This window comes from Pantherophis guttatus, chromosome 9 (assembly GCF_059756535.1).
Source record: "Pantherophis guttatus breed Tessera chromosome 9, ASM5975653v1, whole genome shotgun sequence".
NCBI classification, from domain to species: domain Eukaryota; kingdom Metazoa; phylum Chordata; class Lepidosauria; order Squamata; family Colubridae; genus Pantherophis; species Pantherophis guttatus.
In genome coordinates this window covers 5692940-5720732 of record NC_142071.1, presented here as the reverse complement: position 1 = coordinate 5720732, position 27793 = coordinate 5692940, and the positions used below count along the sequence as shown (strand labels likewise).

Here is a 27793-nt window from a genome sequence, read left to right as displayed (position 1 = left end):
GATTGGACCTCGTGATGGACTTGTGGGTGCTGGGCAGGGACTTGAACATTCATTTGGGTGAGGAAAACTTGGAAGCTTTCAGATTCGGGTTTTCCCAGATGTGCCAATATGACATCTCTAATAAAATGGAACTTTGAGGAAACTCAAGCTTCTGAGTTTTCTATCATTGGAGGTGTTATTTGGAATCCTGACACTGTCCTTTTGTAAATCTTCAAAAATTTGGCTCTGTACCCAAACCCAGAGCTCCTCTGAATATGCTAAGGGCACCGTTTCTTGACTTTACTGTTAAATTGGTTAATTATTTCTGTTGCTGTATATGTTTATTTTGGATGTTTATTGTTTTAAATGTTTTTTTAAAAAATTGTTTTCATAGTTGTGGAATTACAAGCCATCCGGAGTGATTGGTTCAGATGAGTGGCTATAGAAATTGAATGAATGAATGAATGAATGAATGATGAATGAATGAATTGAATGAGCAAGCCGCAGATGCCATGCAAATACGGGAGCAGCTAGGTTAATTTGTTTGGAATTGGTTGGATTTATTAGACAGATATATTAGGACTGGGAATGGCAAATTCCATCTAAATTGCGATTTATTCCATCTCAATTGCAAAGTCCATCTCTGGGAATTTCTATGGGAATCGCAAATTCATAGAAAGAGTGGAGCTAGTGGTGAAATCCAAAATTTTTACTACCAGTTTTGTGGGCATGGCTTGGTGGGCGTGGTGTGGCTTGGTGGGTGTGGCAGGGGAAGGATACTGCAAAATCCCCATTCCCTCCCCACTCCTGGGGGAAGGATATTGCAAAATCTCCATTCCCACCCCAGTCTGAGGCCAGCCAGAGATGGTACTTGCCGGTTCTCTGAACCATTCAAAATTTCCGCTACCGGTTCCCAAGAACCTGTCAGAACCTGCTGGATTTCACCCCTGGGTGGAGCCAAGAAAGGAATTAGCCTAGAATTGTTATGTTCCCACAAGTGGTCGAAGTCCAACCCTTCCTGAATTCCATTAACTTTTATCTAGCGCCAATTTAGCGCTGACTGTTAATTGATTAGATTCTTGCATATAAGCATGAGCAATAAATCAGATTAACTAAAAGAGCCGTGGTGGCACAGTGGTTAGAATGCAGTATTGCAGGCGAACTCTGCCGACTGCCTGCAGTTCAGGCGTGAAATGTAAAATTTGTTACTACCGGTTCTGTGGGCGTGGCTTGGTGGTGGTGGTGGTAATGTGACTGGGTGGGCGTGGCCAACTTTTTTTTTTTTTAACTTTTCAAAGCATTTTTTTCTAATGCTTTGAAAAGCCTCTGCCGATCAGGCAACTCAGCTGGGATCGTCAGAGACTTTTCAAAGCATTTTTTTTTACCATCTCTTCGGCCAAGAGGTTGCAGAAAAAAATGCTTTGAAAAGCCTCTGACAATCCCAGCTGAGCCACGCGATCATCAGAAGCTTTTTTTTTTTACTTTTAAAAGCATTTTTTCGTCGGAAGAGGTTGTAGAAAAAATGCTTTTAAAAGTTAAAAAAAAAGCCTCTGATGATCGTGCGGCTCAGCTGGGCATGGTGGGGGGGGCGCAGGGATTTTTGCTACTGGTTCGCCGAACCACCCGCCACCATCACTACCGGATCGGGTGATCCGGTCCGAACCGGGAACATTTCACCCCTGCCACAGTTTGATTGACCGGCTCAAGATTGACTCAGCCTTGTATCTTTCCAAGGCTGGTAAAATGAGGACCCAAATTGGGGGGCAATATGATGACATTTGTAAACCTCTTAGAGAGGACTGTAAAACACTTTGAAGCGGTATATAAGTCTTAAGTGCTATCGCTATTAACTAGAGCTTATCATGTGGTCCTGATACTTCACACCTGACACAAGACCCCAAACAGCTCTCTTATGTTTGTTATGACTTAAGGTATAAAGTTATTTTAAACTTAGAGTAAATAATTATTGTGCTTTTCATACAGAAATTCTCTGGTTTGGGCCTAATTACATGGATATTTAATGATAACTTTTGTCCCAGCATCGTATGGTTCTAGCTGGAGAGCAAGAATTTTTCCCAAGACATTTTCTCTGCTTGATTTGTGTAAGGAAACTCTTGTGTTATTTTTTGTCAGGGGTGATGTTTTTCTGAATCACCCAGGTATCTGTTTCAAGACAATTTGCAAATGGAATGATGCAGGGCCAAAATCCATAAAATATAATCCAAGCCGACAAAAACGGTTAAGAAAGCAAAACTTTAAGAAGACTCGGGGACAATACAGATAGTCCTCGATTTAGAACAGTTCATATAGTGACCGCTCGAAGTTACAAAGGCACTGCCGGTAAGAATGACAAGGTACCGTGTTTCTTTGAAAATATAAGACCAGGTCTTATATCAATTTTTGTTCCAAAAGACGCATTAGGGCTTATTTTCTGGTTAGGTCTTATTTTGGGGAAAATATGGTAGTAAATGCATCCATCTGGCTAACAGTCTTAACTGGGGCTTATTTTGGGGGGTAGGGCTTATATTACGAGCATCCTGGAAAAATCATGCTAGGGCTTATTTTCTGGTTGGGTCTTATTTTGGGGGAATCAGGGTACCAACACAGTTGGCCAATGCATCTCAAACAGTTGGATTAGTTTGGAGGTTGGTTATCTTTAAGGTTAAAGCCCATGTTGATTCAAGGAATTGGCTAGATGGTGATCAACATGGATTGCTTAATCAATAGAGGGCAAGGACGGCTTACCCCAGGGGGAAAAAAAACTACCAACAGAGGTCAACATGCCCTCTGTGCTCAGAATATTACCTTGGGAAATTGTGAAACACAAATCCAGAACCACCTTTGTAGACACAGGTTCTTCTTTTAACTTGCGCGTCCTTCATATACCAGGAGATCCCCTTCCTGATGAGTAAATCAGATGCTCTTTTCAAGGGACATCTTATTTTCAGTTCCTGCCGCCGAGTTTCTTCGTTCGTGGTCTGGGTATGTTCTCTTTTTAACGTTTGCATTATGAATGGTAAACAGTGGTTAGATTTCAAGTTTATGAAATTTAAAATGTAAATTAAACGTTGTGGCAGTTCAGTCGAATAGATCAAAACCTCCTTGCCCCTCGCAAGTGTGTGGATTGATGGCACTTTGATTCTTTTCAGGTAGAATTGCTGCTGGAGATTTATTTCTTAGCCGCTTAGCAGAATTTGGAGAGAGTCTTAATTCCCTGTCACTTTTTGTGTTTGGAAAAGTTTTGTGGAAATTTTGCTGAGTTGGGTAAGTCACTTCACTGCTGTCTGGATATTTGTTGATCTTGTGCGATTGTGATAGCAAACTGGCCAACATTCTTAACTGCTATCGTGAAATCTCAAGCTAGCTTAATTAGCTGGAGATCATGCTAACATCATGCATGAAGAGGTTAGCAGTCAAACTGCAAAACCGTCAGGGATTTGTACCAGTTGAAATCTGAATTTAAGGTTGTAAATCATCTAGGAAGTGATTTATAGTTCCTGAGGAACTATAAAAAGTTGTGATCTTTTATTTCCTCTGAAGTGTTCATGTTTATGCATTAAGCAGTTTGAGCGCATTAAAATTAATTGCCTATTCAGTAATTCAGATTTAGTTCATTTTATGTACAATGTTTAAACTATGCCATGAGATTTAAACCATGCTATGAAATTGACTGAGATTTCTGTCCCAGGTAGGTATGCTTGTTCAACTTATTTATTTATTTTTGACTGATGGGAAGGGGGAAAAAACCCTTTCAGATACTTATAATGTTAATATTTCTTCTTTAAAAAAAAAACCTTAACAGTTTAATCAAATAATCATGTTGAATCAAGCCTTTATTAATTTGTGGGTAATAAAAGAAGGGTTCGAGTCTTCCATAAAATCCTAAAGCTGCCTTCTTTAATATGAGACATGAGTATCTTCTAGAGATGTTGGCTGGCTAGATATTCTGAAGGGTTCTTTGTTGGGAAAATTTGCCCCAAGTTCTTCTCATCCAGAAGCTCCATTATTTGCGTCAGGTTGAAGATCTTGCACCAAATTGGAACTTCTTGCAAAATTGCCTCCTACATATCTGTTGGGCAACTCCATCAATCTTCACTTTGTCTATGGAGATTCTCAATCACCCAGTGTTCTGTCCCAGCTACCGACCCCAAAGAACGCAGCACACACAAAGTCCATACAAACCTTAGTTTACTAATTAAGGACTACTAATGAGCTTTCTTAGTAGTTGTTCGAACACAAGTCTTTTCTGAACAAAGGCTGTTAATTTAACTTCATTAACAGCTGACAAGAGTCCAAGGAATAATAACTCAATTCTGAGGCACAGTCTTTCAGATAACCATAAATTTATTGTGGTTGGCAGAATGCCCAGAAGCAATTTGCAGGAAAACTGACAAGAGATAAACAAGAGTTGAATCAAACGTTTCTGGAATCAAGACGCGAAGGAATATGAACGAAGTTGTTGCCTGCAAATTGCATCAGTCGTCGTCCTTCCTTAAATAGGCTAGGGGAGTGGCCAATTAGCTCCAAGCCTTACTCTCGAGGAGACCTCCTCCTGAGGAGCCACTCCTGCCTTTTAACAGCTCTGCACGCTCGTGCATCGAGAAGAGGCTCCTCCTTCGTTCATATTCCTTTGCGTCTTAATTCCAGAAATGTTTGATTCTACTCTTGTTTATCTCGTCAGTTTTCCTGCAAATTGCTTCTGGGCATTCTGCCAACCACAGTAAGATTACGGTTATCTGAAATTCTTTGGCCACGTCTCCTCCTCCCGGCCGAGCCTCAGTTCTTTGCTCCATGTTCTTTGCTCCAATTGTCTTCTTGGGGAATTGCGAGGTGTAAATTGGGAGAACAGTTTCATCTTAATGAATGCAATCTGTGCATTCCGTGGTTCTAATGTTTAATTTAAGCAGGTGTGCTGGCAACTTTTGTCCACCTCCTGCAGTTTCACTTATCTTTCTTAAAGCTTCTTGCATACCCATGTAGACAGAAGCAAAGTTTCTGTTTGAACAATGGTTTCCGGAGCACAGAATTCAATTTTTTTGCTCTATGTTGCTCATTGTTGTTCCAAATTTCGGTTTGTGTGGTGCTTTCCTTCCGTCTGCTGCTTTCTGCAGTGTCCAACATTGTTGAACAGCCTTGGAGGACATTCTTCACGGTCTTTGCTTTTCTTTCTTTTTTTTTTAAAAAAACCCCCTAGCTTTATTAAGTTTCAAGGTAAAGGTAAAGGTTCCCCTCGCACATATGTGCTAGTCTTTCCCGACTCTAGGGGGCAATGCTCATTTCCGTTTCTAAGCCGAAGAGCCAGTGCTGTCTGAAGACATCTCCATTGTCATGTGGCCGCCATGACTAAACGCCAAAGGCACACAGAATGTTGTTACCTTCCCATCAAAGGTGGTCCCTATTTTTCTACTTGCATTTTTTTACGTGCTTTCGAACTGCTAGGTTGGCAGAAGCTGGGACAAGTCACGGGAGCTCACCCCGTTACGCGGGACTAGGGATTCGAACCGCTGAACTGCCAACCTTACGATCGACCAGTTTCAAAGAAAGATAGAATACCAAATATCAAAATATCAATAGGAAATCTAAAAAAAAAAACCAAAAAATTGAAAAAATGAAAGAGGAATCAAAGTTAAAAAGTGACAGAAAGATAAACCTGACTTCTGACTTTTTCCGGTATGCATATATAATAATTCTTCAGTGTTGTATTCCATAATACTTTTTAACTAAATAAAAATGTTAAGCAGGAAGACTTCTTTAGTGTTTTTCGATATTGATATAGCTTTTTTGAGAAGTGGCTACAGCAAAAGATCAGCCCGCACCTGTTTAGTGATAATGAAAGCCGTTTGGGTATTCTGTTCTTCTTTGTCTTTAGTTTGTTATTACTCTTGTTGTGGGAAAGTGTTGCACGTTTTGTAACCCGCGAAAATATAGAAAAGCAAGAAGCATTCCGATTCAGGTGTTGTTTTTGCCTCTGTTAACCAAGCAAAAGTGTTTGGAAAAAATTGGAGAGTCCAAATAGGAGCTCGGGACTTTGGAATTGGAATAGTCTTTATTGGCCAGATGTGATTGGACGCACAAAGGATTTGTCTTGGTGCACAAGCTCTCAGCGTACATGCAAACAACAAAGGGATAAGTCAAAGATGATAAAACCGTAAGGTACAATCATAATTCATAAAAGTGATAAATCATAAAATACCAATAGGAGAAGGTAGTAGGAAAGTTGAGAATATGAAAAGGATAATAGCTGTTTAGCCCTACTACATGAATCAATATCTTTAGGCCTAAGACAGTGCTGTGGGAATTACTGTATTTTTCAGAGTATAAAACGCACTTTAGTTTTTGGGGAGGAAAATAAGAAGAAAGCTGATTGGTGGGTGGATCGGCCTCCCGGAATACCCCCAATCCGCCGTTCCCAGAGGTGAATTTTAGCAACAGGTTCCTTGGTTGTGAGCTCTGTGCTTTGCTTTTTTTACAGCCTCTGAAACCTCTTGTTTCAGAGGCTTTTTTTTCTGCCTCTGAAACTTCTGAAACTACGTTGCAGAAAAAACTTTTTTTTCTGCCTCTGAAAGCTTCCGAAACAGAGCTTGAGAAAAAAAGGCTTTTTTTCTGAAGCTCTGTTTCAGAGGCTTTTTTTCTGAAGCTCTGTTTCAGAGGCTTTTTTCTGAAGCTTCTTTCAGAGGCTTTTTTCAGCCTCTGAAATCTCGGTTTGAGAGGCTGGGCGCGGCTACATTCCAAGTATAAGACGCACCCAGATTTTCATCCTCTTTTTGGGGGGAAAAATGTGTGTTTTATACTCCGAAAAATATAGTAGGTATTTAACAGAATGGGGGGACAGACACACTCTCTTTGTGACTATTGTTTTGGCATGAAATGCTCTATAGCAAGGGTCTCCAACCTTGGCAACTTTAAGACTTGTGGACTTCAACTCCCAGAATTCTGGGACCCCTGCTGTACAGCAGCATCCTGAGGGGAGAAGTTGAAGCAGTTTATGTCCAGGATGTGAAGGGTCTGTAGATCTTTTCTCAGCCCCCTTTCTGGCTTGTGCAGTAGAAAAGTCCCCAATGGAAGCCATTCCATTTGCTGGACTGAGAATGGAGAACGGTCTCTTGTCTTCCTCCTAGACAACTTCTGTTTATCATTAGGTTTACTGACTCTCCTATTCTGGAAAGCACCAGAGGGCAGGACAAGAATTCACAGGTGGAAGATCATCCAAAGACAGACCCAACCTAGAACTAAGGAAAAACACTTCCTGACAGTGAGAACAATTAATCAGTGGAATGGGTAGTTGTGAGAGCTTCCAACACTGGAGGCCATTAAGATTAGGTGGCCATTTGGAGATGGAGTCAGGAATCAGACTATAAGCTTCAAAGCAAGGCTTCAACCAAGATCAAAGAGGGCCATATTTCATTTTCATTTTTTTTTTTCATTTCATTTTCATTTTATTTGATTTATATACCGCCCTATTCCCGAAGGACTCAGGGCAATGAACAGGCACAAGATAAAACACATAGAATACAGAAATTTAAGAGCAGAAGTAAAATCGAATTAAATCGATTTAGCCCAAGACAAATTTAAAACTCCAGGTTAAGAACAAATTAAAATTTACATTAAAATTTACATTAAAAAGAGAATGGGAGAGGTTAGGCCAGACCAGCCTGGTGAAATAAAAAGGTCTTGAGAGCGCGGCGGAAGGTGCGTAGATCCAGGATCCTCCGTATCTCCGGGGGGAGCTCGTTCCAGATAGTAGGTGCCCCCACAGAGAAGGCTCTCCCCCTGGGGGCCGCCAGCCGACATTGTTTGGCCGACGGCACCCGGAGGAGTCCCTCTCTGTGAGAGCGTACCGGCCGGTGGGAGGCCGTTTGCGGCAGCAGGCAGTCCCATAAATAACCAGGTCCTAAGCCATGGAGCGCTCTAAAGGTGGTAACCAAAACCTTGAAGCGCACCCGGAAGACCACCGGGAGCCAGTGCAGCTCGCGCAGGAGAGGTGTCACACGGGAGCACCATGTTGCTCCCATAACCACCTGCGCGGCCGCACTCTGCACCAGTTGGAGCCTTCGGGTGCTCCTCAAGGGGAGTCCCATGTAGAGAGCGTTACAGTAGTCCAGACGGGAAGTGACGAGGGCATGAGTGACCTCCTTGATTGAAGACTGGGTTATGTGTAAGTGGCCATCACACTTAACAAACATCCCTAATTTTGATGTCTCTTCTTTTGGCAAGAAACAACACAAGGATAAGGGACAGGATTGCTGTAGAGTTAGGATCTGCATGATTTTGCCCCGTATCTGGAGCATTAAAAAGCATTGCAAGCAGAATTTGATAGAACAGGAAGGCAGAACTTACAGCTGGAATAGAATTGTACAGTGGATATCCTTCACTTTGTGTGAACTCTTTGTGATGCCTTAAAGCCCACCTTGCTGGCTTGGGGGTTGCTGTTATTTTGACGAAGCAAATGCAGGGAAGCTCCAGCTTAAACCTACAAGTTTAGCCACCCAGGCTCACCTGGGTCTGGGACCATTCGTCTCCTACCTTTGGCTGCGCCTACTTTTCCTCCAAACTTCCTCCTTGGGCGATTCTCCTCTGACCTTTCTCCTCGGTTGACATGCCCCTACCAATTCGCCCTGGGCCAGGCGGCAAAAAACCCAGGACGAACCCACCTCCTGCGAATCGGCCGTGCCGAAGCGCGTGGGATGGAGGGGCCGTGGCCCATTGCTCAAGGCGAATCGGTGGGGGCGTGTCAGCTGAGGAGAAAGGTCAGAGGAAAATCACCCAAGGAGGAAGGCTGGAGGAGAACTAGGCACGGCTAAGGGCAGGAGACGAATAGTCCCATTCCGGCTCGCCTTGTAGGGGAGACAGGTGGCATAGCAATTTGATCAAATCAAATCAAATCAATGCAAGTGTAGATTTAATAGAATTTGAAACCGCGATGCAAATGGAACAATATATGAGAGAATCTCATCTCTGCCTTTGGTAATTCCCCCCTCTTTTCATTATCCCCCCTGATGATGGTGGCCTTTGCTCTTCCTTCCCCCCAAACAATCTTTGGGGCCATCTCCATTGCCCAGACATCTCTTCGCTGTACTATCTGTTGTTTTATTTTGAATGTAGCAAGAATTATTGAATAAATATGGTTAGGAACGGAACCAGGGTTTTGTTCTGACGTAGGCTTCCCAAGAGCATGAAGCAGACTCCTTGTCCCGACAAAATCCCCTTTTAATTAAGTGACTGTGAATTCTTCTCATTCACATCCAGCAACGTCTTTCAAGGGAGAAGTTACAGTCACAGACCTTATCTGGCTTGGAGAGCTGCCAGGCCGATATCTTCAAAACTTGGCAAGGAGTCACGAACCAATTAAGCGAACTAATTGTCTCCTGCAAACTCCACTCCCCTTTCGCTCCTCTTTTATTCCCTCTGGGAGGGGCCATTCATTGTCCACCTGTGGCCTTACTCCCTAGTCGACCCTTGTTCTTTAACTGTTCCCTTCATCTGGCAACTCTGTGCATGTGCACAGTGGGAACAGGCCCCAGCTGTTCACCTTCCTCATTGATGTCTGACTCTGAAGGCAGCTGGTAACTGTCATACGGCCCTGGCTCCCTCTCTGCCTCCGATGCAGAGCCCTCATCAGAGCCTTCCCCAGACTCCAGGACTGGCCCATGTTCCTCCTCAACCTCCTCACTGTCCGAATCTGCTGTCAGCTCCGCTGGCCATTAGCCACTGGCGGGCCACAACAGGTTTCAAGGAGCAATGCTAATCCAAGGCCCCGGGTCTGTCTTTTCAGCTTTGAAACCATGTTTTGGAATGGAGGGTTTTGGAGATGGACCTTGGCGCTGCAACTGTACCTCCTACTTCTGACTTCACGGACACGGGCTGGCACAGAGGCCTTGGCCCCACCTCCCATCACAGCAGCCTCCTTTCTGCAGGACCTTTTCCTCCGTTATGGTGAAGAGGACAAGCTCAGCCTGCAGCAGTTGAAATCTCTGTTGGGACACCTGCACGTGGGCGTCGAAAGGCACAATGTCAGTCACGCACGGCGGCGGCAGCCACACCACCGGAACATCTCCTGGGTAATCACCTCTGCTTTCCCATTATGACTCTCTCCTCCTTTTCATTTCAGAAGAATCTTCATCAAACCCCTCCCCCCCAATTATTACATATTAATGTAACTTATCCAGAGAACCTTTGCGAATGTGTAGATTGACATACAATTCAGGGCTTACGGTGCTTTCATAAGAATTTTAACCTTGGAATTACATTAGAAGAAAACAAACTTACCGTATTTTTCGGAGTCTAAGACGCACCGGAGTCTAAGACGCACCTACCTTTTTTGGTGAGGAAAAGAAGGAAAAGAAATCTGCCTCTGCCTCCCAGCAATTTTGCCTCGTTGCTTTAAAGCCTGCTTTACTTGACTTTCATTTTCATTTTCAGCATAGCTTGATTAGCACAAGGGGGAAAAAAAATCTGCTCCCATCTGCTCCTCTTTGCAGCAAGCAGCAGAGCCCTGTGCAAAACAGCTGAGAGCCCTGTGCAAAACAGCAGAGCCCTGTGCAAAACAGCTGAGAGCAAATCAGCTGAGAGTCAGGAGGCCGGTCCAATCAAGTTATGCTAATTAGGCTGTGCTGAAGCTGAAAGGAGCTGAAAAAAAGCCTCTGATGATTGCGCAGCTCAGCTGAGAAATGGGGGGGGGGCAGGGATTTTTGCTACCAGTTCTCCGAACCACCTGCCTCCATTGCTACCGGATCGGGTGATCCGGTCCGAACCGGGAGCATTTCACCCCTGGTTCAAAATGGGAAGAGTTATATCCTACAGTTTTTGCTCTGTTGGGGGGGTTCATCTAGAGGAGAGTCTTTGGAAAAAGGAGGAGGGGTGGGCTTCAAAAATTTTAGCAAAAGGTTCTCTGCCCAGTTGCTGGGTAGGCGTGGCCATGGTGGGCGTGGCCTAGTCGGTCTTCTGCTCCACGGTGTGGGGGGGGGACATTTTTGCCCTCCCTGGGCTCTGGAGGCTTTTTTCGAGCCTCCGGGAGGGCGAAAACGCCCTCCCCAGGCTCCGGAGGCCCTCTTCCGGCTTTCCCGAATTTCCAGTAGACCTGTTTTTTGCCCTCCCTGGGCCTCTCCGCGTGCCCTGCAATTACCTGCATCCAAAATGGGCCGTGTGGGGACTCCTAGGAGGGGAGGGGCGGGGCCAGCCAGGAGTGGGATTTGGGGGTTCCAGCATCGCTGGCTGGGGGGTTCTGCGAGTTGAAGTCCACCCATCTTCAAGCTACCAAGGTTGAGAAACACTGTTGTAGAATATCAAAAACTGGCGGTAGGAGTTGCTTCTGAACAGGGTGGATAAAAATCAATGATTTTTTTAAAAAAATCAAAAAAATCTGGTTTTTTTTGCTTTAAATTGGATTTTTTTGCTTTAAATCGGATTTTTTTGATTTTTGTCGAATTTATTTTAATAAAAAACTTTTGGGATAAAAATCTATCGTAAGATAGTTTTCTATTTAAGATACATAAATAATTTAGTTTATTCAGCATGAAATGGAGCTTAGTTATGTAGCATGAGGCTGTATATTCTGCAACACTGGGACTATCGGTGAGTCAACAGCGGGTCAAAGGAGTAGCAGAGATGACAGTTGCTCTTTAAAAATTATGATTTAAATCGAGTTGGTTTAAATCAAGCCTTTTTACTAGTGATTTAAATCATGATTTAAATCGTGATTTAAATCGACTCGATTTAAATCAAATCCACCCTGCTTCTGAATGCCTGAGAGGGAGGGAGAAGACGCTGTGGTTGAGAAGTTAAGGAAAGGTGATGAGAGGCAGCGCATCACCTGCGTATCTGAAGACGCACAAGACCCACTGTGGAAATCTCAAACCTTTTTTGCCTTGTAGTGCTTCAGTTCTTCGGAACTCTTCGCCACCCACAATCTGAGTGAATCGTCCCATCTGGGGCAGAGCGAGTTCAAAGACTTCTGCCCGACTATCTTGCAGCAGCTGGAGTCCAGGGCCTGCATGCCAGAGAACCTGGAGAAGGAAGAAGAGGAATGGATGAAGGAAGGGAAACCAAGCGCTACAGAAGGTGCGTGCACTCGACCCGTTTTATCTGGCGCCTTCGTGGCATTTAAGCCTTAATCTTCCTAATCACCTTCTCAAGATGTTGAGTGAAGAACAAGTGTCCTTCTAATCCGTTTTCCCTTTCTGGTTGCCTCTGTGCTATAAAGGTTAGTCTTGTAGCACAGAAGCTGCAAGAAACAGAGGGATTAAAAGTGGACGTACAAAGCTTTATTCTCTTTTAATTTTTTTTTTTTAAATGTGTGCGTTGCTTTCCAAAACTGGTTTTCAGGAAGCTTCTGAGCCTGCTTGCAAAGATGGCTTTACGACCGCTTAATTTCAAGTAAGTATCTACTTCGGAGAGTCAGTTTGGTGTAGGGGTTAAGATGCTGGCCTAGAAACCAGGAGTTGTTGAGTCCTAGTCCCGCCTTAGGCGTGAAAGCTGGCTAGGTGACTTTGGGCCAGTCACCAGGAGACTGTGAGTTCTAGTTCCTCCTTAGGCAAGAAAGCTAGCTGGGTGACTTTGGCCCAATCACAAGGAAACTATGAGTTCTAGTTCCACCTTAAGTGTAAAAACTGGCTAGGTGACTTTGGGCCAGTCACCAGGAGACTGTGAGTTCTAGTTCTTCCTTAGGCAAGAAAGCTAGCTGGGTGACTTCAGTCCAATCACAAGGAAACTATGAGTTCTAGTTCCACCTTAAGTGTAAAAACTGGCTAGGTGACTTTGGGCCAGTCACCAGGAGACTGTGAGTTCTAGTTCCTCCTTAGGCAAGAAAGCTAGCTGGGTGACTTCAGTCCAATCACGAGGAAACTATGAGTTCTAGTTCCACCTTAAGTGTAAAAACTGGCTAGGTGACTTTGGGCCAGTCACCAGGAGACTGTGAGTTCTAGTTCCTCCTTAGGCAAGAAAGCTAGCTGGGTGACTTCGGTCCAATCACAAGGAAACTATGAGTTCTAGTTCCACCTTAAGTGTAAAAACTGGTTGAGTGACTTTGGGTCAGTCACCAGGAGACTGTGAGTTCTAGTTCCACTTTAGGCGTGAAAACTGGCTGGGTAACTTTGGGCCAGTTCCCAGGAGACTGTGAGTTCTAGTTCCTCCTTAGGCAAGAAAGCTAGCTGGGTGACTTCGGTCCAATCACAAGGAGACAATGAGTTCTAGTTCCACCTTAGGTGTGAAAACTGGCTGGGTGACTTTGGGCCAGTCACCAGGAGACTGTAAGTTCTAGATCTTCCTTAGGCAAGAAAGCTAGCTGGGTGACTTCGGTCCAATCACAAAGAGACAATGAGTTCTAGTTCCACCTTAGGTGTAAAAGCTGGTTGGGTGACTTTGGGTCAGTCACCAGGAGACTGTGAGTTCTAGTTCCACTTTAACTGTGAAAACTGGCTGGGTAACTTTGGGCCAGTTCCCAGGAGATGGTGAGTTCATGCAAAAACTATGATGCCTCTTTTGGTCCCTTAAATTCCAATTTTTCCAATTTAGGGGTTTTAATGTAATTTTTCTAATTTAGGGCCTTTAATAGGTATTGTAGGTTTCTTATAGCCTTGCAGCCTTAGACCACCCATTTAATCCCTTCCATCCCCCAAAATAAAAAATTAAAACAAACAAAAAAAAGCAACAAAGAGATGTTCAAAAACGTTGACCTCGTCCTTTTGGTGGGTTTGGGAGTGGGAGTTATATACAAATATAAATATATGTAAAATATATTTAATATATGTAAATATATGTAAGTAGGATGTAAAATATATGTAAATATATGTAAAATATATTTAATATATGTAAATATATGTAAATAGGATGCTGAAGAAGTTATATACAAGATCTGAAATGGATCTGAGCACAAGTCCTATCTTTCAGAGATAGGACAATCAGGCCCCTAGTTAACAAACACAGTTTTGATGTATTTTATCCCAAGTTTCTCTTTAAAAAATAATTAACCCATATTGCTTTTATTTTTATTTATTTTTTTGGCCGGTCACGGTACCACGGCTGGTTTGCTTTGGCTATAAGCCGGGCAATCCAAGCCAAACTTTTATTGAATGACATAACTCGGATGACATTGCGGTGAGCTTTTTCAATTTCTCAAAACACACGTTCAACTTTTCCATTAGGACTTTGTTTTTCAACCTCAAGCTTTAGCCTCGTCAAGTTACAGGTCGGCTCCCCTGCCGGTGTCTGATCTTTTGACGCCGTTCATGGACTAAGGTTTGAGTTATAAGATGGAACGGCTTCCTTCGCCCACCCCCACGCCTCCCCGGAGGAAAAAATGGGGGGAATTAGCCAACTTGTTTGGAAGAATTGCTGGTCAAAAGCTTCCAAGTTAACTTGCAAAAGAACTTTTCTGGCGTTAGCTTAGACCACGGGTATCAAATTCAAGGTCTGCGGGGCAGTGCTGAAATCAAATTTTTTAAAAATACCGGTTCTGTGGGTGTGGCTTGGTGGGCGTGGCAGGGGAAGGCTACTGCAAAATCTCCATTCTCATCCCACTTCTGGGGGGAAGGATACTGCAAAATCCCCATTCCCTCCCCACTCCTGGGGGAAGGATACTTCAAAATCCCCATTCCCTCTCCACTCCAAGGGAAGGATACTGCAAAATCCCCATTCCCTCTCCACTCCAAGGGAAGGATACTGCAAAATCCCCATTCCCTCTCCACTCCAAGGGAAGGATACTGCAAAATCCCTATTCCCTCCTCACTCCAGGGCGAAGGATACTGCAAAATCTCCATTCCCTCCCCACTCCAGGGTGAAGGATACTGCAAAATCTCCATTCCCTCCCCACTCCAGGGGGAAGGATACTGCAAAATCCCCATTCCCACCCCACCACAGGGAAAGGATACTGCAAAATCCCCATTCCCTCCCCACTCCTGGGGGAAGAATACTGCAAAATCTCCATTCCCACCCCACTCATGGCCAGCCAGAGGTGGTATTTGCCGGTTCTCCAAACTGCTCAAAATTTCCGCTACCGGTTCTCCAGAACCTGTCAGAACCTGCTGGATTTCACCCCTGCCTCAGGGTGCTTAGATCTGGCCCGCAAGGCCCCCCTTGGAAACTGTGAAGGAGCGGCCCACGGGCGGCCCTCCCAAGCTCCATTTTCGCTGGCAGAGGGTTGCGGGAGGCCGTCGCAGCTGAAAACGGAGCTCGGGAGCCTATTTTCACTGGCAGAGCACTTGGGCCACCACAGGTGCCCCCCCACGACACAACACGAGTGACGTCAAGCTGGACACGCCCCCTGGCCCCACCCACCCCACCCCCCTGAGGTCAAACTCAACCCTGATGTGGCCCTCAAATCGAGTTTGACACCTCTGGCTTAGACCTTTCCAGCATCCCCCGTGTTTAAAGGCCCATTCTCAGTTTTTAATTATTTGGAGTAAACATGCCCTTCTTTCTTCTCGTTTACAGTGTGGGGTTTCGGGTTCTTCAGTGTTACACTGATTAACCTGGCCTCCCTCCTTGGAGTCTTCATCGTGCCCTGCACTGAGAAGGTCTTTTTCCCACGAATCCTAACTTATTTCATCGCGCTCGCCATCGGCACTCTGTTCTCTAACGCCCTGTTCCAGCTGATCCATGAGGTGCAGTAAGAACAAACCCTCTCCTGCTCACACATTCCCATCACCCATCACGTCCGCCAATTTGTCTCCTGGTGAACCCGATCGGCTGCTGAATTCTCAGCGGCTTCTGAAATTGGATTCTTCACCTCTCGGGCCCAGGGAGGTTTCCTAAAAATAAAGGGAGTAGAATAAAGGTTCTGCTTCGTGTGTTATGTCCAGGCGTGGGCATGATTTCTACGCCTGCACATGGGACATGTTGACAAAAACCTAGAAGGCAATCCTCAAGTCCCCTCCACGGTTAGATAGCAATAGCACTAAGCACTTAGACTTATATACCGCTTCACAGTGCACGGTGCCCTCCCTAAGCGGTTTATAGAGTCAGCGTATTGCCCCCAACAATCTGGGTCCTCATTTTACCCACCTCAGAAGGATGGGAGGCTGAGTCAACCTTGAGCCAGTCAGGATCGAACTGCTGGCAGTGGGCAGAGGGAAGGAAGGAAGGAAGGAAGGAAGGAAGGAAGGAAGGAAGGAAGGAAGGAAGGAAGGAAGGAAGGAAGGACAGACAATAGCAATAGCACTTAGACATATATACCACTTCACAGTGCTTTTACAGCCCTCTAAGCGGTTTACAGAGTCAGTCTCTTGCCCCCAACAATCTGGGTCCTCATTTTACCCACCTCGGAAGGACGGAAGGCTGAGTCAGTCTTGAGCCTGGTGAGACCCGAAATGTCGAACTGCTTAGCTCTCCATTCCAATCAAAAAAACTGATTTTTTTTTTCCATAGTGCATATTAACAGTGAGAAGTTCTTGAAGGATTGTGCCTCTTAATAAGCTTTGACTATAAATGGAAGCTAGCTTGGTTGCATTTCCAAAGAGCATTATTATAAATGAGAGGTACTTAAACTCCGGGTTTTCTAACACTGCGGTGTCTTTTTGACCTGTTAAACAATGTAGGCGGGAAAGAGCAATGGCTGAGCACTATAAAGGTCATTTTTTTGTGTAAACGGAAGGAAGAAACGCCATGTTGGCACCGGTATATGGGAGGACATCCTTTTATCTTGACTTCTCAGGTTTCTTTTATCGGTTCCTCTTTCAGTAATTGGTTTATTTTCACTAATGGAGGAGATTTCTTGGAGGCTGTGTGAGATCTGATCTTCAGTAAATTGTGGGTTTTGATTGTACGTTTTGGGGACGTCTTAAATATAGCCATGAACTCTAGTTGCAGGTTTTAAAAGACATCATTGTCTCCTGGCATAACATTCTGGCTCAGCTTTGGTGGCATAGCAGTAAATAACCATGTCTCTTGGACAAAGGTGAGGATCGCAACGAGAGTTCATTTCGCCCTTTATGGAAAAGACTATTTTTATAGCCTCTGTACTAGTCTTCTTACTAATTGGCTTCTCTCATTTGGAAAAAAAAGAAGAAGAAAAGAATAAAAAGAAATCATTCCTTTGGAAGCCTTTCAACTTTCGCTTTATATGGATACGTATCTTTTCTTTTATGTACACTGAGAGCATGTGCACCAAGACAAATTCCTTGTGTGTCCAATCACACTTCGCCAATAAAAAAAAATCTATAATGCCTTGTCTATCTATACCAGGGGTCTCCAACCTTGGCAACTTTATGACTTGTGGACTTCAACTCAGCATGCGCTGGCTGAGGAATTCTGGGAGTTGAAGTCCACAAGTCATAAAGTTGCCAAGGTTGGAGACCCCTGATCAGAGGTGGTATTCAGCAGGTTCTGACCAGTTCTGGAGAACCGGTAGCAGAAATTTTGAGTAGTTTGGAGAACCGGCAAATACCACCTCTGACTGGCCCCGCCCCATTTACTCTCTGCCTCCCGAGTCCCAGCTGATCGGGAGGAAATTGGGATTTTACAGTATCCTTCCCTTGCCACGCCCACCAAGCCACGCCCACAGAACTGGTAGTAAAAAAAATTTGAATCCCACCACTGCCCCTGATCTATAGCATTGTTTTGCGTAATCCTTTTTTTCCGTAGAGTTCATGGGTATTTTCGTTCCCAAACCGTAAAACGTTGTGTTTTGTTGCTTGAAAACTAAAATATGTCTTCGTGATCCAACAGGAACAGAAATAATTGTCGATGTGCCATCTCCATTGTCAAATTGTCTCGTAAACACTGTCGAAATATGACGGTGCCAATCAATTGTCAAGAACCTCGATGACTCGGGCAACAAATATTTCAGTACTGCGCCTGTCCTATAACGGAGAAGCATGTACATAGGCAAAAGATGGCTTGGTTTTGCCTGCATCACTCTTGGGCTCTGGCACTTCATCGCCTTCTTGAGTCTATGTGCTAAACAGATTTGGGGAAAATGTTCTACTACTGGATTAGAGATAACTTGGAAGTCTACCTCGCTGGAGACTTACAGCTTCAGCACCAATCTGAACACTGTGAGTTGGATCGTAAAATTAGCAAAACTTCCAATCTGGTGCAAATTATGAGATTAATACTAGAGACCCTTATAGCGAGGTTATATTTATTGATCTTCATTGCCTGCGGAGGGTCTCTTCCCTTGTGTTTTTGATTATTTATTTCTTTGATTGGTTGATTAATTTGCCACCCCTCTCCTATCAAAACGACTCTGGGCAGCTTACAGCCCTAAAAACATTAACCTCCTAATAGATGAGCACTTCCAAAACGAGAAAAACGGAAGTCCGAATCAAAATAAAATTATAGTGAAAAAACAAGGAGAGGGGGAACCAGGATGCACGGGAAGGAGATGGGATTGCCCCATAATTCATCAACCATCTCCAGCGGGGTGATGATGTTCCCTCATTGGGGACCCAGATCATCTGGCAGTACCAAGTCTTCAGGTCCTTGCAGAGGTCATAAGGATGGGAGCCAATCTCACCTCAGGGATAAGATGTTCCGAAGAAGGCCCTTCTCCTGGACCATGTTGGACTTCCCATCAAGAAGGAGCTTTCCGTAGTGCTACGGTGCCCAAGAGTGCTTCAAGCATGCCTGAATCAATCTTGATTTGCATATCAATCATTAATAAATATCTTCTCTCTCCCTCTCTCTCTCCCTCTCTCTCTCTCTCTCTCTCTCTCTCTCTCTCTCTCTCTCTCTCTCCCCCTCTCCCTGTCCTCTGTTCCTTCTCTCCTCTTTTCATCCCTCGGTGTGAATTCATATTTGTACGTTCTGGTTGTTGTTGTTTTTTTCCCTCCTGTGTCTTTCTCCCTCCTGTGATTTCCTCGGGGCGGGGTTGACCCTGGCAGTCTGGGGATACGGTTTCCTGTGTGTGACCATCATTTCCCTCTGCTCCCTGATCGGGGCCAGTGTGGTTCCTTTCATGAAGAAGACCTTTTACAAGCGGTTGCTCCTCTACTTCATAGCTCTGGCCATTGGCACGCTTTATTCCAACGCCCTCTTCCAGCTCATTCCGGAGGTAGGACAAGGGCCTCCGGGCCTGGGTTATGCAATTGTCGATGATTGTGTGGTGTCTGCAGTGTGACCTACTTTGTGGTAGCCGTTCACCGCTTTCCGGGGAAGTGATACAGAATCACAGAATCTCCCTTCATTTGTGCTTAGGGTGGAAATATGCAAGCCATCCAAATATTGGGTTGTGGAGCTGTTAGCACAAGGAAACAATGGACCATTAATTTGGGCGTTTGCCTTTCGGGAAGGGATTTTCTTTTTATTCATGTAAGAGTAAATCAACTCAATCTGGAACCTGGCATTTTGAGAACAAATGTCAAGGAAGGAACACAGATTAAAAGTGCTAATCTAACAGGGCAGGAATCCCTTATCAACAGAAAATCACAGGTCAAGTGTGCTAGTTTAAGCCAAAGTGTGATTAATTTAATTTCCTGCTAAATGCTCTGGCAGCAAATATGTTGACCATAGTAATTTCCCAAGAAAAGGGTTAGGGGAAAGACCAATAGGGAGTGGGAAACGTGTTTCCACATTCTACAGCACAGAGAGCTCCAACGCCCGGACCTCTATTGGGCCATGAGCCGTTCGGAACTGGGGTGCAGAAACGGGCGAGCAGGTGTGCGTGTGCATCCCCATTTGTGTGATTAGCACATAAGAGCGTGTATGTGCGTGTGCTCCATTTGCACGAGCGGCAGGCATGCGTGCCCGCCGCTTGTGCAAATGGAGCTGCGTGTGTATGCTTGCCGGCCACTTGTGCGGAAGCATCCCCTATCTCTCCCCGCCACTCCCACCCCGGCTGCTCTGCCAAGCTGGAAAGATTGGGGAGCTCTGCTCTAGCAGACTCCTTTAATGCAGGGAGGCGTGGGGCATAAAAGGCATTGGCCCTTTTCATCCTGCTTTTGTGATGAAGATTTTTCAGCACAGAGTAGCAGATACTCTATTTCCCTGAAAATAAGACCCAACTGGAAAATAAGCCCTAGCGCAGTGATGGCTAGCCTTTTTGCCATTGCGTGCCAAAAGCGGGGGGAGCGCAGGGGTGTCGCATGTGCATGCGCCCGCACCCATAATTCAGTGCACCCCGCCCCACCGTGCATGTGCGTGCGACCCCTCCGCGTTCTCCCTGCTATTGGCACGCGATGGCACAGTGGGACCGGAAGGCCTGTTTTTCGCCTCCCCAGGCTCCAGAGCCTTTCTAGGAGCCTGGGGAGGGCAAAAACAGCCTTCCCCAACTCCCCCCGGAGGCCCTCTGGAGGCCGGAAATGGCCCATTTCCTGACTTCCGGTGGGCCTGGAACGCCCGAAAATCAGCTGGCCTGCATGCACATGTGCGCTGGAGCTGAGCTAGGGCAACGCTCGCGTGCCCACAGATATGGCTCCGTGTGCCACCTGTGGCACGCATGCCATAGGTTTGCCATCACGGCCCTAGCGTGATTTTTCAGGATGCTCGTAATATAAGCTGTACCCCTAAAATAAGCCCCAGTTAAGATTGTCAGGAAGCATTTAGTACCGTATTTCCCCCAAAAGAAGACCTAACCAGAAAATAAGCCCTAATGCGTCTTTTGGAGCAAAAAATAATATAAGACCTGTTTTTATCTTCTTATTTTTGGGGAAACATGGGTAGTTCCAAGTCTTTCTGATAGCCTGTATTCCTCATGAAAGCATGAAGGCCCACAATGTATCTGATCTAAAGTGAATAGGAAACATACCTTTCACATGCTAATACTGTGCATGACACATCAGCTGGTTCATCATGGAACTGAAATGTCAAGTGATGATTTTTGTGCTCCTGTCTCTTAACTGAATTTTTAACTGTGCAACTTCAGTTTGCAACTGGAACTCACCAGCTAAAATGTTGGATTTTATTAGATTGCTTATTTTACCTTCTACGTATAATGCCAGATTTCAAGTCCAGCATTCTCTGGGACATAGTCTCCATGTGAAAGGAATGTATTCCTATAGAAGAGTGTGCAACTGTATTGTTGAACACGTTTTAGAATTGTGCACAAGGCAGAGCATAATTAGAAACAAGAAGTTTAAAACGCACTCATCAAAAGCAGAAACTTCAACACATCAAAATCAAAGATAGCTACACATTCATTTGTTAGTTACTTAGCAAGAGGAGATGACATCTGATGTCATGTTATGTCTCTATGAATTTGTTGCCACTCATGATCAGGAAATGCATTTCTCAGGTAGATTCTGAAGCTCTGGAGCTTTTTAGCTCCTCTTTAGCCTACCCTTAGAGGTGAGAAGAAAAGAAGAGAGAACTTTAGATAAGAGAGGAGGGTAATATTTATTTGTAGGTCTTTAGTTATTCGGGTTTTCTCCCGCATAAAATTGGAAGTGTCTTGGCGACGTTTCGACGAAGTCTCATTCATCATCTTCAGGCTGGTGTTTTCGGCTTCGTGCTTCTAGGAGCAATGTGAGCATGGTGAGAAAACACCAGCCTGAAGATGACGAATGAGACTTCATCGAAACATCGCCAAGACTTCCAATTTTATGCGGGAGAAAACCCGAATAACCAAAGACCTATATACAAACACCCACGAAAACCTCAGAAAACTAATATTTATTTATTTATACTTTTGACAGCCAACCCTTTTTCTCCCCATCTCCTCCAGGCTTTTGGGTTCAATCCACAGAAAGACGATTATGTCTCCAAATCTGCTGTTGTCTTCGGGGGATTTTATCTCTTTTTTTTCACTGAGAAGATACTGAAGATGCTCCTCAAACAGAAGGATCAGGTGAGCCTCAATTGTTCCTGACACAATCTTTAGTTCCTTTCCTTTTGGAACTTAATTGTATTTTCAATTGATCAATCAGAATACAGTTAGAAGGGACCTTGTAGAAATAACATCATAACTACGTAGTATGATGGACTGCAGGGCCGGCGCAATGTGTAACATGTTCACACTGGTGCAATAGGACTGGGTGTTTTGTTAATGTGATTTATTATGGTTAGGGATTTTCTGTCTTCACTGTGAGTTGTATTGTGTTGGGGGGAGGGGTTGTTGTGCACTGAGGGAGCTCAACCAATCTCATTGCACATATGTTGTGCACTGACAATAAAGATTTGAATTGAATTGAATTGAACCTTGGAGGTCTTCTAGTCCAACCCCATACTCTCAAGGAGGAGACCCAAACCATTTCAAAAAAGTGATTGTCCAGTCTCTTCTTAAAAATCTCCAGTGATGAAGCACCCACAACTTCGGGAGTCAAGCTGTTCCGCTATTTATTAGTCATATTTATCAGTCATATTTCTATGCCGCCCACTCTCCGAGGACTCTGGGCGGCTTACACCAAAGACAGTATACTAAATAGCATATTGCCCCCCAACAATCTGGGTCCTCATTTCACCCACCTCGGAAGGATGGAAGGCTGAGTCAACCTTGAGCCGGTGAGATTTGATCTGCTGATCTGCTGAACTAGCGGTCATTATCTACATTTATTATTTACAAAATTATTTACATTTTTTAATATTGCACTAAATCAGGAGGTCCTCAAACTACGGCCCCTGGGCCCGATATGTGCAATGAACGTTTGTGTTGCTGCAGAGAGTCTCCCCCTTCAAGGTCTTCTTCTATGGGTCGGAGGGGGGCAGAAATTCTGACTTGGGGTCTGCTTCAGCCTCCTGGTGTGGGGCTTTGGGCGAAGGCTGGAGGGAAGCGCCTCTGGTGGCGAAGAGCCGGAGGGCCTTGTTCCAGTGGGACTGCATCATGGCCTGGAACTGGCTGACCATCTCAACCCGCTGAGCCTCCAGGCGCCGGTACCTGGCCTTGCACTCCCGCAGGTCTTCCCTCTGCTTGGAAAGCCTATGCTCCTAGTCCTGAGTGAGGTGTTTCTGCTGAGCCTCCTTCTCGGCCAGATCCAATTTGAACTGAGCTGTTTTGCCAACTCTTTCTCGTGGTGGCTGCTTAGCCCCAACAACTGCTTCCTGTTGGGACCCTAAGGAGCCCAGGCGGGGAGGCGAGCAGTGGCTGGCAGGAGAAGGGTGAGCAGAGGCTGGCGAGGAACCCCTCAATGTGAGTGACATTGAGTTGGCCACACCCACCCAGTCACATGACCACCTAGCCACGCCCACCCAGCCGGTCATTAGTGGTCCATGGGATTTAAAATTATGAATTTAGTGGTCCCTGAGATCCAAAAGGTCGGGGACCCCTGAGCTTAGATCCTTCCTGCTTGTTGGAATTCCCCTTTTGAAGTTTCCAGTACTGATTACAGGTACAAAAACAAGGGTAGGACACGTCAGAATTAAAACAGCTGAGCAAACCATGGAGTAGATACTGGAAGGAACAGTCAATAGAGAACGACAAAGGAAAATCATATCTGAGAGAAGAATCGTTCCAACGTACACATAGGGTGAAAGTGCTGAATATGATTGCCTGCATGAACTTTCAGAAAGAAGTATGTGGAAAGTTCAAAGTAATCGGGACACCTAATGATTATGATCTTTTGCAGATTACCAGGCATTACGCATTACGTTGTATAGTCTAGAAATGTTGCAAAACATCTGCGGTATAGAGCAGTTTTGAACTGAGTTATAAAAATGTGGTAATAGCTGTGAAGCTAAAAGCCTTATAATAATGGAAGGATTTGTTTGGACTGCGAGTCCCTTGGACTGCAAGGCCATCCAACCGGTCAGTCCTAGAGGAGACCAACCCTGACTGCTCTTTAGAAGGCCAGATCCTGAAGAGGAAACTCAAATCCTTTGGCCACTTAATGAGAAGGAAGGACTCCCTGGAGAAGAGCCTAATGCTGGGAAAGACGGAGGGCAAAAGAAGAAGGGGACGGCAGAGAACGAGGTGGCTGGATGGAGTCACTGAAGCAGTCGGCGTGAGCTTAAATGGACTCCGGAGGATGGTAGAGGACAGGAAGGCCTGGAGGAACGTTGTCCATGGGGCCGCGATGGGTCAGACACAACTTCACAACTAACAACAACAACAATATATTTTAAGTTATTATGCTGGAGTTGGGGGATTTTAAAGCTAGAAACCGTAGATGGGAACTGCAGCCAAGAAATTAAAAGACGTTTGATCCTGGGGAGGAAAGCTATGGCAAATCTAGACAGCATACAAAAAAGCAGAGACATCACCCTGCCAACAGAAGTGCATATAGTCAAGGCTATGGTTTTCCCAGTTGCAATGTCTGGCTGTGAAAGTTGGACCATAAGGAAGGCTGAGCATCAAAGAATGGAGGCCATTGAGCTCTGGTGCTGGAGAAGACTCCTGTGAGTCCCTTGGACTGCAAGGCCATCCAACCGGTCAGTCCTAGAGGAGATCGACCCTGACTGCTCTTTAGAAGGCCAGATCCTGAAGAGGAAACTCAAATACTTTGGCCACCTAACGAGAAGGAAGGACTCACTGGAGAAGAGCCTAATGCTGGGAAGGATTGAGGGCAAAAGAAGAAGGGGACGACAGAGGACGAGGTGGCTGGATGGAGTCACTGAAGCAGTAGGCATGGACTCCAGAGGATGGTAGAGGACAGGAAGGCCTGGAGGAACATTGTCCATGGGGTTGCGATGGGTCAGACATGACTTCGCAACAAACAACAACAAAAATGGAAAGATTATAATAATGAGTAATACTGTATATGGTGTCCCGTAGTGAATAGCAAGCCACTCTTATCTGGATGAAACTTGTCTCATAGACCTTGTAATGAACGATATGGCATGAAGATTTTTGATCATCTTGCTGGAAGGCAAGAGCTTAGCGAGAAGAAGTCTTTGGACCTCGTGGTGATTTTGGATGCCATCAGCTGTGGTATTATCTTGGACAACACCCTGGCTAACCTCTACAGCATACGAATCTTCTGAGAGGTCTTCACTAAGATCTACATTGGCTAGTTAAAAACCTTCAGTAATTCTTAGGGGCCATAATGAGCTAGCTCAGGGGTCTCCAACCTTGGCAACTTTAAAACCTGTGGAGTCCCAATTCCCAGAATTCTTCAGCCAGCTTTGCTAGGTTGGAGACCTCTGAGCTAGGTGGACATGAACTGGGGTTCAATGGAAATTAGAAGGCAGTGTCCATTGGAGAATGCTAATCTCAAGATTTGTGGCCCACCATGGTTTGGAAAGGAAACTACCCACTCCAAGAGATTAAAACCATAGTTTAGGAGCACACCTGGTGTTGTGGCTCCGTTACCTGAGCCTGTGTCATCGGCAGGAGAGGACTCCGAGAGTGAAGGAGAGGAGTTGGCAAGGCCTCCCTCTCCAGGACCCTCCTCTCTGGCAATGCCTTCGGTGTCTGCCGAAGGGCAAGAGATAGGGCCAGGGCCAAGCACGTCCACGTCACGTGGACAATGATGAGGGTAATGAGTCTTGGCTGGATCCCCGGCAGCGTCGCAGAGATAAGCATGTGCAACAGAAGAAAAGGCGTTCCAGAGATTAGGCTGAGTCACTGGACCACACCCCACAGGGTATAAAAGGGGGTGAGGTGGCCATTCAGACTCTGTGACGGACAAAACTAACTACTATCGAGTCACATTGCATCTTTGGAAACAACATTATCGGCCTTGGATTTATTTTACGAACTGGACAATTCTTGACTGTGGGTATTTTGTTTATTGAGTAAAAGTTCTTGGCAAGCAGCTACTGGGTTGCTGCCAAGCATCTTATCGGAAGAATTGGTTGTCTGCCAGTTTATTTAACCCCCGGCTGTCTGTTTGTATATGTGAGACGGGGACAGAACACCTGGACTGCTACTATCATGGAATCTCATGCGTCGTTGTTTGCAAGTTGTGGCAATTCCTGTCACTCCAACCTGGCCAAAGTCTCTCTTGGTTGCATCATGTCTCCTTTACTGCGATGTCCTCCCTGTAGCTCTACCCTGGAAGAACTTTTGGAAGCATTCGTTGGAATCTGGCAGCTAATTTGTCATGATATGAACACGGTGTCACAATCACGTCACCCTAATGCAGTATTAAAAGATCAGCACACGTTTTCAAAGGTTTGGTCAATGTTAAGAACCCTAAATACAGTAGTGGCCAAAATTGTGGAAACCTTTTGGGAAAAGTGTATTTTTGAGGTTTGATGGCTAATAACACCACTTTTTTTGGGGGGGGAGTTTCAAGATAATCCTATTCCACTGCTGGAATGGCCTGGGAATAGCCCAGACCTTCTTAACCCAATTGAAAATCTATGGAGCCGACTAAAGAAACGTGTTAGTCAGAAGCGACCCAGCCATAAAACCCAGTTAATAGAAGCCATCCTTCAATCTTGGCTTCACATTATAACAGCTGCAGAACTAAAAGACTTGGTTCACTCCATGGGAAGACGTTGTAAGGCCGTAATTCATGCTATAAAGGTTGCCCAACTAAGTATTAATTGACATGGTGATAATTTTTGTATATCTCATTTTTTCTATGGTGATAATTTTTGTGTATCTCATTTTTTCTATGTGTTTCACTTTTCTTCTTTATACTGTAACTGCTTTTCTAATAGCAAATCCTTCCTAAAAGTTATTGCATGACATTCTTGATTAAATTATCTTTCCATTGATATATATAATTTTATGGGACTAATCCAAAAAAAAAAAAAAAGTGGTGTTATTAGCTAGTTTTAGAAAAATACACTTTCCTCAATTTTGGCCACTACTGTAGCTTAGAATCCAGTTGTCTGAGGGATAACTTTAAGTTTGCAAGTGAGCCTTCCTACTTAGCAGGTCCTCTTGTGAGAAAAGATTTTCCCCATGTCTCAGAAATGTGTTGTCACTGAAGATGCAATTGCCCCACCTTCTGGTTGCCGAAATTCTTCTAGACGCATTGTTTAAACATAGATTTTCCAAGTGTTTGTTCGATCCTTCAAACCGCCTTCAATAGATGTTACATCCGTTCATCTATTTAATGATTATTGAAATAGTCATTAGGTTTACATCAGGGGTGGGTTCTAAATTTTTTTTACTACCGGTTCTGTGGGCGTGGCTTATTTTGTGGGTGTGGCTTGGAGGTCATGTGACTAGGTGGGCGCGGCTAGCTGGTCAGAGTCATTTCTGGAAGGTCCTGGCACTTAGGACCAGTCCTCGCACTTACGACCTGACTCATTTGTTTGCTTTTAACACTGATCAGCTGTAGGGCGGCCCTTTGAAAGTTTAAACAGTTTTTTTCCCTCTAGTCATCAGCTGGGACTCAGGAGGCAGCAATAGATTGGGGGTGGGACCAAATAAAAGGTAAGAATAACGTGGGGGGGGGAAAGAACCAGTTCGATGACATCATATCATCACCGCTACCGGTTCGGCCGAACCGGGAGAAACCCACCACTGGTTTACATAGAAAGGCAGGACAAAAGTATAAGAAATAAAACCTAGATCTATAGGTGGTTGGTTGCATTGTTTATGTGCCTTCTTTGGTGAAGTGTTGTCTCTGCATTCCCCAGCACCTTCACGGACACAGCCATTACAGCAGCGAGTCCCTTCCTTCCAAGAAGGACCAGGAAGAAGGTGTGACTGAAAAACTGCAGAATGGAGACCTGGATCACATAATCCCCAATAAGAACGGCGATTTGGAATGCAAGAATCCCTCGGCTGATCAGAAGGTTGTTAGCGCCTTGTCTGTTCAGGTCAGTGAATAATTACACTAGGATTGCCTAACCTTTGGTACCAGTGAGCCCTTCTCTTCCCCCTCCCTCCCTCGCTCTCTCTCTTCCTCTCTCTCTTTCTCTTGTTCTCTCTCTCCCTCTCCCTTCCCCTCCTCCCTCTCTCCCCTCCCTTCCTCTCTTTCTCTTTTTTTCTCTCTCCCTCCCTCTCCCTCTCTCTTTCTTACTCTCTCCCTCCCTCCCTTTTTCTTTCTTGTTCTCTCTCTCTCCCTCCCTCGCTCTGTCCCTCCCCTTCTCTCTCTTTCTCTTTCTTTCT

The 27793-nt window shown here is 45.0% G+C and overlaps 1 protein-coding gene across 3 annotated transcripts in view; it reads left to right on the top strand.

Annotated features, from left to right (window-relative positions):
- Positions 1–27793, top strand: part of SLC39A14 (solute carrier family 39 member 14) — a 54887-nt gene that overhangs the window by 16127 nt on the left and 10967 nt on the right. The window contains exons 1-6 of one of the 3 annotated variants that reach the window (XM_034432919.3): positions 3127–3243; positions 9752–10037; positions 11850–12036; positions 18795–18964; positions 21572–21694; positions 27319–27501. In XM_034432919.3, the coding sequence (XP_034288810.2) occupies positions 9762–10037; positions 11850–12036; positions 18795–18964; positions 21572–21694; positions 27319–27501 (939 nt within the window). In that variant the 5' untranslated portion in view covers positions 3127–3243; positions 9752–9761. Of the gene's footprint in view, positions 1–3126; positions 3244–9751; positions 10038–11849; positions 12037–15405; positions 15576–18794; positions 18965–21571; positions 21695–27318; positions 27502–27793 lie in introns of those variants that run through there. The other 2 variants (XM_034432918.3, XM_087875881.1) reach the window with 2 other exon arrangements.